Raw genomic sequence first — 14,278 nt, 5'->3', positions numbered from 1 at the left:
GGGCCGCGCCGCGCACGCGCCTGGCGGGAGCCCCGCCCCGTCCCGGGCCGCGCGCGCGGGGCGGCGGGAAGGGCGGCGGAGCCCAGGGCGCGTGCGCGGCGCGCCCCGGGGGGCGGGGCAGAGCCGTGACGCATGAACCGTGCCGCATGCGCTGTGACGTCATGGCACCCCGGAACAAGGCTCAACAGGCGCGCTGGATGACGTCACAGAACGAACCGCCGGCCTCAGCGGGCGGCGCTGCCCAGCACCGGGCCGGACTGAGACGGGAGACGGCGGCACCGCAGCGGCACATGAACGCGGCTCAGCTGGGCTCACCAGTGAGAACCAGACCCAGTACGGAGATAATGCCGGCACATTAAGTTGAAGGTAAAACCCGCAAGCACCGAACCCTCCTCTGCACCCGGCTGAGGACTGGAGCTCTTGCTAAACACGCAGAACTCAGCCATCACTGCTTCCATCAGTGATAATGCCCATTCAGAGCCTTAAAAACTTTTTATTTCAATACAGCAATGATATTAAGCAACTCATTTTCATCCAGTCCCAGGCAAACTTTCATGTTCAAGAAAGAAAAAAAGGAAAAAACCCCAAAATGTTTTCACCATTTCATAAAGTGTTTATTGAGGATGGTAACACAGGATAAATCATGCAACAGCTCAGTAAAAAAAGGGAATCATTTAAAGGATGAAGAATGGTAACTGGTGCTGCTGATTCTGAAAAGTTTATAAAAAAAATATTAATTGTCCAAAAGTGACATCGAAAACCACTTGAAGCTGAACATGGAAGTTGTTTATAAAGCATTCATTAATAAGAAAATGTAGATACTGTTTAAAATGATCACCCACAGATTTCTGTAATCAACAACTTACAAGCCTCCCATTCCTACAGCTGTAATGGTGGAGCAGGGCTGGACATCCGAGATATTTAACCGTCTCTTCCTGAACAAACAACAGTCACAAACATTTGCCACTAATTAACACAATCGCATCTCTTACCCCTCACAACCTGGGCTGCCAAGTGCTTTCATTATTGGGATCACCTTCCTAGACATCGTGGCAGAACAGGAATGAGCCCGTCCTCCTGGCCTCAAGCGATTTCCTCACTGCCCTCTTGCCGTCAGTCTGTTTTAGAAGGGGAACAACTACAAAATGTGACAGTTCCCCTTCTAGCACCAACACATATTTTGAATAAGGAACTCCATGTCAGCAGATGGCACAAAGACTGGGCACCAGCACATCACATCAAACATTGGTGGTTTCAGATTTAGAGTTGACATATATTCGCCTTTTGGAAAAAAAATAAATATAGTGGAATGAAAACTGAATCAAAGGGAAAGAACAGATGACTACCATCCATCAAGGATGCACGTATTTGTGCACTGAAAAAAAAAAAAAAAAAAAAAAAAAAAAAAAAGAAAAAAAATCAGTCATTTCAAAGAAAATCTTGAAAATTAAAAAAAAACGTTTGCACTTGTTCCTGGTCATAAACAATCTCACAAAATCTCACTTTTGGAACTATTCCAATTGAAACCATACACTGAATTTATTAATACAGTATAAGTTTCTTTATGTAAAAAATCTTTATACATAGTAATAAAAAAGATAAAGGCAAGATGCATCAAACAGAAATCTGCTGGTTGTTTTTCCTCCGTTCTTACAGAGCCGCTGATGACTACCTGCACTATAAAGAGCTGTGTTTCTGACTTTCTGTCTCAAGCATCTTCACCTTTGCTTGTGATAAGGATTGTTCTGTCCAAGCATCCAAAAGGACAGATGCTGGTGACGTTTTGGCACTTACGCTGGCAAACTGAGCTTCTTTCCCTTGAGAACTGCAAGGAAAAGTGGGAAAGAAAACAGTCAGCAAAACAAAGTTGTGATGCAGGAGAAGCACAAACTGCTAAAATGTCAAAGGGACCAAATAGGTGCACTGCAGACAGTCCTCCCCAGGCTGCTTCTCTCTTCAATACATATTGGTAAAACTAGAATTAACAATTCTAACCTTGCCCTCTTGTGATGTCCTGGAGTTCCCACTTTTCATCTCACAGGACATACTAGCCCCTCACCACAGCCTCCTAAGAATTGTGACTAAAATAACACAGCCCCATGCAGCTTTGTGGTTACACGATGGAAGCTGAAATGTGAATAAGGGCAGAATTATTAATGCACCCAGCAGAAGTGTCTGCTTCTTAACATAAACAGAAACATCCAAACCACTTTCAAACTCTAATGGTATTTAAACTGCTGAGAAAGGTGTCTGTAAGCACGGGATCTGCACATAACAGTGTACATGGTCAGGGGCAGCAGCAGGATCATGCTCATCCATGGAAGGCAACAGCAAGATACATTTAGCCATACTTAAGTTTTTCCAAAAGTTCATCATTAGACCATTTACACATACCCCAAAAAAATCCTCAGAAATGCCCCACACTAGCAGAAAGTGTACTTGATAAATTAAGGGTATTTCAGAACTAATTTGCACACAGAATTAATGAGCTCATAACGCTGATGTAGCAAATCCCTATGCACCTGTTAACAGCTACATTCCACAACCTGAAGCTGGAAGTTTTTGCATTACTTACCTTTTGTAACATACAAATAGAAGAAGTCACAGTACAGAACGGTCTGGACCACGCCAGCAACAACAGCTATGAGGTCAAAAAATCCCTCAAAGTAGTAGCGCCAAATCCAGTTGACTAAGTACAAGGCACGGTACAGACCCAAGAAGAAAAGATAGTGAGTAGTGATGGTCTCTGCTTCACCAGTTTTGCTGATCATAAAAAGTTGAGGGAGAATAGCAACTGATTCAAGATAGATGGAGAAGGTCCACAGTATCTGAAAGGAAAAAAACACTGCCTTACTGATAACAGCAGGACAGAAAACATTTGTCTTGGCTTGACTCTTTACTCTCTAATAATGTTATGGATGAATACTTATTCATACAGGTACAGTATTTTGGCCAACTTGCCCTGGTACAGGAAAAACTTAAGTGAAAGCTTCCTAATCAACCAGAGGATGGGAGGAGGGAACTCTCCTGGCAGACAGCACTCTCCAACCCAGCTCTCTGCTGATCTGGCACACACGGGTTTACCTGTGAGGGAACTTGTGTGCATCCAGTTCATACCACCATGAAATGCAGCTAACAGAGTCCATGCTGTGAAAGCTGAAGGGAAGATGAAGACCCTTTTCCCCCCAAATGTTCTTCCATTTTTTTATCTATTTGCTTAAAGAGGGAGTTAACAAAGAAAAAAAATATATGGCTCAAAGTGTTGCAATTCAAATTCCCTTATTCTGTAATATTAATCCCAATATAAAAATGCAGCTCAGTCCACATAAGACAACCATCTAAAGTTACTCTCTATTTTGTAGGAAAAATTACCTGTTTGAACTCTCTATAATTACATTTTAAATATATTTTTTCTGCAATTAAATACATAGCAATCCTTTTTAATAGTCTAGACTATTTGCAATTCTGTAAAAATTAAGTAGGAGTATCATTCCTTTTGTTTTCACCAGGTGGCACCAACTATTCACAAACTGCATTCCTGGGGATTTCTTTCTTTAACAAACCGAACAAAAGGATTCAGAATTAATACAGCCGTTAAAGTGTACTAGGAAAAACACAGTGTTCTGCTTAGTAAAATAATCAATGCTGATAACAACGCTGGTCTTCTGAGGTGCCTTAAATTTGCACAGACATCTGCACCACACAGATTCCTCGAGGAAAGGATTAGCATGAACCTACTAAACACAAACACCCTTCAACCATTCACTGGTCAGGCTAAAAATGCTCATCCTCACATTTCAAGTATTTTAGCGGAAAAAAAAAATCATTTCCTGCCCACAATCAACTCACCTCCAGGGGAGAGAAGTCATGATTGACAAGAAAAGAGAGCCCACCAACAGGAACTATCAGAAACTCCACTCGGAAGGTGTCATGGTTTCCATCGTAGGTGGCCTTGAACTTCATGTAGATCAGGTACACGGTGGCGTACGAGCAAGCGATGTAGATAAGCTGAGGACAAGGAAAGAAACAACCCCAAAACAATCCACAGCGGTTCCAGGATTAAATCACACCCCCTGAATAAGCACTAAGAGGAGTAAGTGTGGTCTCTTTTGATTCTTTGCATTGCTTACGTGGTTTTGCGGGCTGTTGGTGGTGCTTAACTTTTGTCAACAGAGTAATAAGTCAAAATGAGCGATTCTGGGCTCTACTGGTTTTGTTGCTTTAAAGGCATCACATGCTCATGGTTGAAGGGACTGCCCAAGGGTGAAGACCCTTTCCAGAACTAAGGAAGTGACTGGAGAAGGAATACACGTTCTGCAACTGCAGGGGAAGCACGGCCCCCCAATATTTAAGTTAAAAATGTGCAGGTGTCTATACGTTAATAATCAAAGGAGCCTTTCTAAATTCAAAAAGCCCAGCATGGTGTGGCTCATGTGGTAATCAAAAAATACCCAATAAGCCCCATTCAGACAACCATTTAACATATCACAGGTTAGCTGATTTGCTTTGGAACTTAAACATCTCTAAAATCTGAAGAGTGGCAACTGGACACTGTTCTTCACCAATCAACAGGCCACAAGACCTGCAAGACTAAGAGACTGAGAGAAGCAATGAACTAGAATTCAATTTGAACTGATGTCTACCCATTCTGAATGGTTATAGCACAGCAGACTTTATAGCTTCCCTGTGCAATAAGGAAAAAGCTTCATTTTACAGGTGAGAAAACAGAACTAGAGACAATCTAAGACTTTCTAAAGGTCAATCTGCCATCATCAGGACAGAGATTATTGCCCTGGAGTCAACACAGTACAGCAGACTAGATAAATATTTTAGCTTCTGGCAGTTTCACCACAAAGATTAAATGTTCCAAACCATTTATCACATTAAAAAAGGGTTCTCTGCAATGGAGAAGTAACAGATTAAAAATCCCACTGTTTGCAGATGCTATTCATCATTAAATGCTCTGCTCACAAATACTGTATTAAGGAGCTCAGAATCTAAAGGCTCTGCTACAAGAGCACCTGGCAGAGTGGAGATAAAGAACCACAGGACAGGATACAGGGAACCTTTACTGTGGGTATAACTAATCACAGCAGGTATGGTCACAGAAGACACTAAGAAAGTGTAAATGAACCCAAATTTCTAATATTACAGATTGCTTCATCTCAAGAATCCCAACTCTCGATTTCTCAACTAAAGTCCTCTCAAGTATTCTCAACAACTGTGTACATACATTACACAGTAACATTATGCTGTTACATAATGTAACAACATTATATATTCCTATACATATAAATATGACACAAAATTGTGTTGGGACACTCAAGCAGCTTCATCTTGACACTACAATAATGGGCTGAAAAGACAATTATATTCAACAGTCTTTCTGAGCAGCAACCTTTGAAAGTGAACTAGAGACTACCATTTTGGAAGTCAGCACTTCCACATTCATTTCTTTTCAGGTTAGGAGAGCTGTAGAACAAAGATGTGGTCATGGTCCTGAATCACAATCAATAAACAAATAAATGGCGAAACTGCCCTAATTTGCTCCTTCAGTGCACCTAATGGTACCTTCCAATCAGAAATTACATATGGAAAAAGCTTCTGCTTCAAGAATATTGTATCTAACCCACAGCTCTTAATCTATACTGCTAATATTAAAACTTAAGCATACACATTTCACTTGTCGGAAAGCAAGTGTGAGTTTAAGACACAATATTTTATTTTACAGTATTATTTCCTTAATTCATCCGTACATTTTGTGGTATTTATTATTTTAGTCTTTCTTCTTGGCAAAGTTGTACTACCACTAAATTAAAGCCTGAAAAGCATCAAGAAAATAATAAAGGAATTGGATTAAAAGAACACAAACATAATATTGCTTTATTTTCTTGTACTCAGCACCAGAAATTGCAGGAATGAGTAAGTAACAAACTCAAATTCAGGCTCACTGACATTCAGTAGGAAGTGACAGAGCTGTAATTCACAGAAGCTACATTCCTTAGAGCTTACTCTGGTCAACTTTTGATCAGCCTCTGACCAGACAGTAGCTGCAATTCTGGCAGTGCATTCTGAATACTAATTTACCTTGTAGTGAATAAAAAGAGATTTACTTGAGCTTTAATGTCTCAATTGAGAAATACAATTTGAATTGTTTATCCAAAAGCTTGTCTTTTCAAAAAATAAAATGCCATTTGTTCTAAATGTCACAGTCCTGATATAAACAGTTTTTTTTAAAAATTGCATGTAGAGTGCAGAAAATAAGTAGAATTTTGAGTCCATCTTCCACATTCTTTATCCAAAGCCCATCTAGAACTTCGGTGCAGTGGGCCATTAAAAATGGCTTTTGTTAATGAAATTATGCACTCTGCATGCAATCTCACTAGATTTTCTAACTCTTCAGTATACTCTACCTTCATAGATGTGTTATACAATGAAATGAATGAAGTGAAGAGGTCCAGGTAACGGGTAGTGAAGACCAGTGCAAACAGAAGCTGGCTTTTTCCAGAAATACCTAAAGTGATAAAGGAAATAATTAATCATTCAGAAAGTGATGAGGTGCTTTGAAACATTTGATGACCAGGATGAGAAAGGATATATCCTTCATTTTTAATCAAGTTGATCACAAAATTAGAACAAAATTCAAGTTCCCAAACTGTACAAACAGAATTCTAAGCCCATATAGCTCAGCAGTGTGAAGATAAGTTACCCTGTACTGGAGGAGGTGCTGGCACTACACGAGGTTTAGAAGTTACTCACAGCAGGTAGTGTCATCTCCAAAAATATCACCTGCAAGCTACCTGTTCTGAACTATCACTGGGCAAGGCTGCATTAGCTTTGAGTTCTGAGCGCTGCCACATGCCTCAGTACAATCTTTAAATGCTGAATAGCTGCAAAGGTACAAGGGCAATAGACAGAACAGACCCAGTGACAAGCAGGTGGTCTGCTGGCACCAATAATGGGATTTTAGAGGAATACATAGATTTTAAAACATAAGGCAATTCAATTCATGGACTCAATCGGCCACATAGTGAGAAAAACATCAAACAATCAAACCCACTTTGTTATTATGTACTAAAACAAAATTTTAAAAAGAGAGAGAAGTGAGTTAAAATGTCAGACATCTACACTGCATCTTCAAAGCAACTTTTGATTCTAGGTCAAAGCTCCAATGTCAAAATGTTTGTTTGTACTTCAGGCACTAGAGCACACTTAGAAGCATAAAAGCTTTGCACAATCAGTCACTAAAAGCTTCCAAAAACTGAGGTGAAGCATCGCTCCATAGTACTGATGTGGTGGTGTGTCACAGCAGGGGGACAAAACAACCTACTCTGTGCCTCTGTCTTGTTATTCCAATTATTCTTGTTTTCAGTCATCCAGGGCGAAAATAATTGAATCTGTTCAGCTAAGCATGCAAGTCTTGTTCAAAAAACAAGAGGGAAAAATACTCTGTAGGAGAGGGTTATGATGAAAGGTTGAAAATCCTTGTCCTGTTTATACAGAGATATTTCTAGAAAGGCTTTTATTAACAGTGCCATAAAGCAATTAGGAGAAGACAATCTGCTATGGCTGTTCAAGTCCTTTTTCACTCCAGCTTAAGGAACATGGAATAAACTGCTCCAGATAAAGGAATTCAGCCTATAAAGTACAAGAATGACGGAAACAGTAACAACTAGAAAGGGATGTGCTTGCAACTTTCATATGTCTGCAAGGTGAGCCTGATGTGCCACCTACAGAACGGCCCAAGTACAGTACAGGGAACATAAACCACCTCAAAACCTGCAGGCTGTAAAGCTGTAAAACACAAGATGCAAGTATCACAAACAAAACACCCCCCACCAAAAAAAAAATAAAATCACAGAACCCACAAACAAACCACCTCCCAAAGTTTAGGAAAAAAATACATTTGACATTTCTTGAACTACAACCGCATTGCACAGCCAGCTGAAGCAGCACTCTGGGCTCATCCCAGGTGTGCTTGCTGGCATCATCACAACTTGCCAACAAAACCTTCCAGCAAGCAAAGTTGTCCTAAGGTCAGAATCCACAGGACAAAGAAATCCACCTGGACAGATTACAGAACAGCATCATACTACAGGATATAATTAGGCTAAATTATTTAGCATGCTATTTTCTTTTAGCAAATAACTGGGAACAGCAAAAAAAGAAAAAAAAAATAAAACCAGCATATAAGAGATATTAATTATTGATAACAGCTATAAATTTGGATCTGGATATACTGCCATAAATACATACAATATACTTGATAAATTCTTCTAAGCCATTGCAGTCTCACCTCTTTGACCCCTAAGTTGTAATTTTTATTAAGGCTTTCAATATTCTCAACGATTTTTGAATCTTTAGAATAGTTGTGAAATCCTGAAACCGCCCCCCAACTCAAGATTAAACTAATTTTCAAGTAAAGTAAGCTAGACTAGACTAAGCAAGGTTTAAATTGTAAACCAAAGGCCTATGAAGGGACAGACAAACTGGGAGAAACATCTAAACCAAGAGCAAAAACAGGGTGAAAGAACAACAGGTAAAGACTCGTAGGACTTTGATGCATTTCAAAACCTTAGGAACTGTATCAATGTATGTGTTACAGCCCTGACCCCAGCTCATGGCTGGCAACTGCAACACACTGAGGTTTCCATGATGTTATGCTCATCCTTCTCCCTGTCCTTTGACTCCTACAAACGTTACTTAGTTCTTGAACTAAATAAAATTGTTTCTTTGTCTTCTAAAGCTCTGGGCTCAAATTTGGAAGAGCCAAACCTCTCCATTTTGTTTCATCCTCACACGTGGAAAAACTCCTTCAACTTCTGTGCTCCAGTCTGGCTGAAAGCCATGGCATGAAACTTTAATTTGGGTGATTTTCAAAGCCAGGCAGGAGGGCAGAGCTGAAACTGTAGTACTTTCTTATCAACTTCACTTCGCTGTGGTGAGTCAGGTAAGGAATAACAGGTAGGAGCAGAGGCACTGAGCTATGGAATATGTACAGCACTGACCAACTAGGAACTGCACATCACAGCCATAAAACCTACAAACAAAAGTTCTTCTAAGGAAGGTCAATCCATACTTTGCCATGGAAACTTCACAGACTTTTAAAAATTAAGCAGTTCAGTTTGGTACCAAGTCCACATCAGCCACAGAACCACAACTTCTTTGGTCCCGCTAACAAGTACCAGCATTAAGACTCCTGTGCTTCCAATTTAAAAACCCAACCTAATTTTAAAGACAAATTTTCCAACTGAGAAAGAGAATACTTTCCTTCAAAGAGAGAGAAAAAATTTCAGAGCTACCTAAAGCAACAGTTATTGAGAAAATACAGACAAATTAGCAGCAGCCTATGGCAAAGTACTGTCAGAAGTCTTCATCTTAGCATATTATCTGGCCCACAATAGACACATAAAATTGAGCTACAGCTACATTACCTAGCAAAAGTACTACACATTTACTATCTACACTACTTTTTTAGAGTATACAGCATATAATTTGACAGCACTGCAACTGCAGGTCACCTTTAACACTTGATAAATGACACAGAGAAAGGCAAATTAATTTTCAGGCAGTAATTTGCACTGCAAACAATGTAATTTTACTTGAAATGGGTAAGAAAATACAGTCGGAACAGGACAATATTTGAAAGCACAGGATTCCTCAAGTCTCATGAATTTCCCAATTATGACATGATGTCAATAATGGAGTTACCTACTACATTCTCCATGGCTCTTCCTAATGATTTTTGAACTGTTATTTTGAGGGGCAAACATTTTTCCAAATTCTAAATTTGGAAACTCTAACAACCAGACATGCAAAAAAATTGCTTCCCTGTCAGCTCTAAAATTCTGAAGTCACGGTTTGATTTGCTTTCCCCTTGTTCTCTTTTCAACCTATTGACTAAATAAGAAAAAAAAAAAAAATTAAGTTTCTTGAACACTGCAAACACAGACTGCTGCCAAGTGCAGATGATCCTAGCCTTACCTACCTTCTTCAATTAGAGGAGTCACCTCTTAAGAAAGAAAATGGGGACTGTGAGTCTTCAAAAACCAGCAGGTTGCAGCAGAGGTGCACAGGCTGTCTCCCTGATTTCCAGCTGCTTTTACAGGCCTCCGAGTTCCCCTGGAACAAAGGCCTCAGACACACACAGATGCAACCAGAAGAGCGGAGTCGGCACCATGTGGTTTGCCAGCTCTTCATGGATCACAGCCTGCAGTTCAGCCAGCAGTTAGAAGCCCCTTATTTATTTTCAAAGCCTCTAATGCTTCAAAAGTACACAGTAAAGTAGCAGCTGGTTTGCCCGTGTTTCCTTAGTCACCAATAACCACGAGGTATAAGATTATTTAATTTATAAATGGCTCTAATAACCATACAATGTAAAGAAATGGCAGAAAGCCCTCTAATAAGAGGCTCTTTGTAGCTGCTCAACATTAACTGGTAACTACTTATATTGTCATGTATGACTTTACAAACATATGCAAATATATATTTACAAAGGTTTCATCAATAGAAACCTCAACTGACAACAATGAACCACTAGGAGGAACAGAGTAGAGCCCCAAAAATAAAATTCTTTGCTTGTGTTCCTTTGAGGTACTCATAGTCTTCTCATTCTAGACAAACTTGTCAGGCCCCAGACACCAACCTCACAGCAGCAACACGAATCTGGATTTACTCCTGAGGACTCAGGCAGAGCTAGAAGACACCAAAGACACAACCCCTGACAAACACGTCCCTGCCTTTTTTTTTTTTTTCCCTGGGAAAATGAATTAAGCAAATATTTTCTACTGAAAGAGCTCATGCATGTGTGTTTGTGTCCAGGAATGATGGCTAATTTGGGAAAGGGGAGAGCTGTATCACCTATGTGATACAGGCCTGTTTACTTTTCTGTCTTGGAAAAAGCTGTACCAATGATTGGTGTGAGGCTGCTTTCTTATGAACAAACCCCTAATAGTAGAGATTCTCAATCACAACTGGCTTAAGGAAAGCAACATCAGGTCACTCTTTAAGCAGAAAGATGGGACCAGGTCACATTGTACTATACTGTGTAAATAATCTCACATCCAAAGGTCACTTAAGAATCTCTTGGCTCAAACCCTATCTGAATTTCAGCCTTGCAACAGAATTTCTCATTTTCATTCTTCACCCAGAAAATTATATTCTGCTTTTAGATCATTATACCTCCTGCTGTTTATAACCTCAACTGCATTTCTCAAACACAGGACAAAACTCTACACAAGAGCAGGAGGAGGTAAGGCCCTCTCCTGCCAGATCAGGCAGGATTGCCGTGATGCACTAGAGCCTGAGCCAGGTAAGTTCATCAGGAACAATAGCTCTGCACTGCCGCTGCATGTGGGCCATGGAGTCACTTGCTTGACCTCTTTTGTAAAGTTAGGAACAATTCTTACTTTAAGTCTGTTTCATGCCAAAGCTATTAGTCTCATTTTAAAAAACAAAACTATTCATTTACTCTTTTTTTTTTTGTGCTACCAAGCGAACAGCCAGTGATTGGACATGACAACATAGAGAATCTGTACTTCCCCCTACCTGTAATGTGAATCTCTTTCATTTCCCCATTCTCAGTTATTTCAGGTTGCAACTTAAACTAATTCTTCATGCTTTTAACTAAAAACTTTACAGATACGTCTGTTCAACAGTGCTAACCCAGTATTTGAATAGTATCATCAACACACGGTAAACTGATTTCAAGAACAATCGCCCTCACTAAAGAAGGAGGAGCTCAGTGGAGAGAAGGCAAAGTCAAGCGCACAGTCAAATTCCCGTGCACAACCAAACCGGTATTCCCGGGGCGGGTGGTCCGCTCAACATCGCACGGAAATGCCCATTTTGAATGACAACTCCCGGTTTTCTGAAAGAAACCAGCTATGCTGCAGTTATGGGAACTGCCTGCAATTCCCTCCAACCACCACACCGTACAGCCGAAGGGGGAAAGCGAACCACGGCACAAGGAACTGGAGCACGCCCGTTCCGAAAGGGGGGGAAGCGGCAGCGGGGGGCGGCGGAGCGGGGTTCGCCCGGCCGGGACCCGGCGCAGCTCCCGCTGCCACGTCACACAGGCCCGCGGCTCCCGCCGGGAATCTCCCTCCTACCGCTTCCTACTGCAAGCTGGCCCGGCCGACAGCAAACCCACCACCAGCCCTAACAGCCGCACGAACACACAGTTCGATTCCTGCACAAAAGCGAAGGAGAGGGGCAGCGTGAGGCCGCCGCGGAGGGAAGGGGAGAGCGAGGAAACTTCAGAGCCTGCGAACCGCGAGGCAGCGGCGCGGGCACCAAACCCGGGGCTGCCGCGTACACCGGCGGCACGGGGATCGGGCGCGGCCAGGGCAGGCGAGAGAAGGGATGGAGGATGAAGGGAGGGCGGCTGCCTGCCCCGCGGGGGACGAATTCCTTCTCCCACCCCCTCCAAACCGGCCTCCCCATTCATTCGCCTGCCGCCGGGCAGTTACGTAAGGAAGGAGCGACCCTCCCGGACACAAGCCGGAGCGCCGGTGCACAGCGATTAAAGTACAAATAATGGCAACCACTACACCTTTCAGAGAATGGCACTTCCCGCCGGCACACCCCCACCCCGGAGAGGGGATGCGCCTCTTCCTTCCCCCTCTCCCGGCTGCTCACCCGCTTCGCCAGCGCTGGATTTGGAGGGGGCCGAGTTGCGGGGAGGTCAGGAGGAGGGCAGAACCCCCTCCCCTGCGCGGACGGGAGCGACCGTCCCTTTTCACGGGGCCGAGTTCTGCCCGCCCGCCCCGGGGGCCCTCGGGGGCGCCCCAGCGGGGTCAATGCCCTCCTCGCCTTTCCCCGCTTCCCCAGGGCCGCCTCCCTTGTCAGTGAGACAGGCGGGACCCCCCCCCCGCGCGGCTCGCTGGGCTCTCCCCGGGGCGCGGTCCTTCGGGGGCGATCGCAGCACCCCGCGGCCGCGGCGAGCTCGGGGCGATGCCGCCCGGCCCCGGCGAGGCTCCCGCGGGGCTCCGCGGCCCGGAGCCGCCCGGCCAGTCCCGCCCCGCGGCCTCCGCACGCACCCGCGCAGGAGCGGCTCTTCCAGATCTTGAGCAGCAGGATGATGATGGCCGCCAGGTGGGACAGGTCCCCGGTGAGGCGGAAGATGTTCATGGCGGCGGCAGAGGCGGCGGCGCAGCCGGAGCCGGGGAGCGAAGATGGCGCAAGCTCAGCGGGCACCGAGCGACGTGGCCCGGGGACGTGGCCAGGCAGCCCCGCGCCGGTGCACGCCGGGAAGCGGGGGAGCGCCCGCCCCGCCCCGCGCCGCCCTCACGGCGGGGCCGCCCCGGCAGCCGCGGGCTCGGGCGGGCGGAGGGCAGCGGCCGCGGGGCTCAGCCTTTGGGGCGGCCGAGCAGCCGATCTGTATATATACATAAAATAGGGAATATATATTATATGTCTGGTTTGTTATGTTTTGTAGGCCAATCTACCTCAGCTACTAGACAGGGTCCAGCGGAGGCCATAAAGGTGCTGAGGCGTCTGAAATGTCTCTCTTAGGAGAGACTCTGAGGGCTGGGCCTTGTTGGTCTGGAGAAGATTGAGGGGGAATCTCACCAATACATATAAATAGCTTAAAGATGGGTGCTAAGAGGGTCACAGAATCATGGAATCACAAAACGGTTTGGGAGGGAAGGGTCCTTAGGGATCATCTCGTTGTGCCCGCTGCCATGGGCAGGGATGCCACTCACTGGACCAGGGTGCTCAGGATCCCATCCAGCCTGGCCTGGAACACTTCCAGGGCTGGAGCAGCAAGAGCTTCTCGGGGCAGCCTGTGCCAGGATGGTGCCAGACTCTTCAGTGGTGCCCAGTGACAGCACAGGGAGCAATGGCCATAAACTAAAACACAAGTTTCTCCTCAACACAAAGAAGAACTTTTTTTACATTGTGGGCTGCAGAACACTGGGACAGGCTCTTTAGGACAGTTAGGGATTCTCCTTCCCTGGAGACATTCCAAACTCACCTGGACATGTTCCTGTGTCACTGCTCTAGGTGACTCTGCCTTGGCAGGAAGGTTGTACTGGGTATTCTCCAGATGTCCCTTCCAACACTAACAATTCTGTGATTCTGTGTAAACTTCCAAGAAAAAAAGAGCAGTTATTTCTTCAATAATCACACACTGAGCATGCTGCCTCTTCAGAGTCCTTAATCCCTAAAACAGGACATGACAGCAAAGTTCAGTGGGCAGTTCAAAAGAGGCATCTCCTCTTAATAATTCTCCAATGTTCTCTGTTAAAAAAAAATCAACAATCCAAACAAATAG

The 14,278-nt window shown here is 44.0% G+C and overlaps 1 protein-coding gene across 1 annotated transcript; it reads right to left on the bottom strand.

Annotated features, from left to right (window-relative positions):
• Window positions 1-589: 589 nt before the first annotated feature.
• On the bottom strand, window positions 590-13,243 carry KDELR2 (KDEL endoplasmic reticulum protein retention receptor 2). Its single transcript, XM_040079031.2, has 5 exons — window positions 13,041-13,243; window positions 6,414-6,514; window positions 3,850-4,008; window positions 2,576-2,828; window positions 590-1,825 (listed from the first exon to the last, which is right to left on the bottom strand). Exons 1-5 carry the CDS (start codon window positions 13,129-13,131, stop codon window positions 1,791-1,793), a joined length of 639 nt encoding a protein of 212 aa, XP_039934965.1. The 5' UTR covers window positions 13,132-13,243; the 3' UTR covers window positions 590-1,790.
• Window positions 13,244-14,278: the final 1,035 nt, after the last annotated feature.

Source organism: Hirundo rustica, chromosome 15 (genome assembly GCF_015227805.2).
Source record: "Hirundo rustica isolate bHirRus1 chromosome 15, bHirRus1.pri.v3, whole genome shotgun sequence".
NCBI lineage: Eukaryota > Metazoa > Chordata > Aves > Passeriformes > Hirundinidae > Hirundo > Hirundo rustica.
Note: the sequence above shows the minus strand (reverse complement) of the source record. Positions and strands in the feature narration are given on the sequence as shown.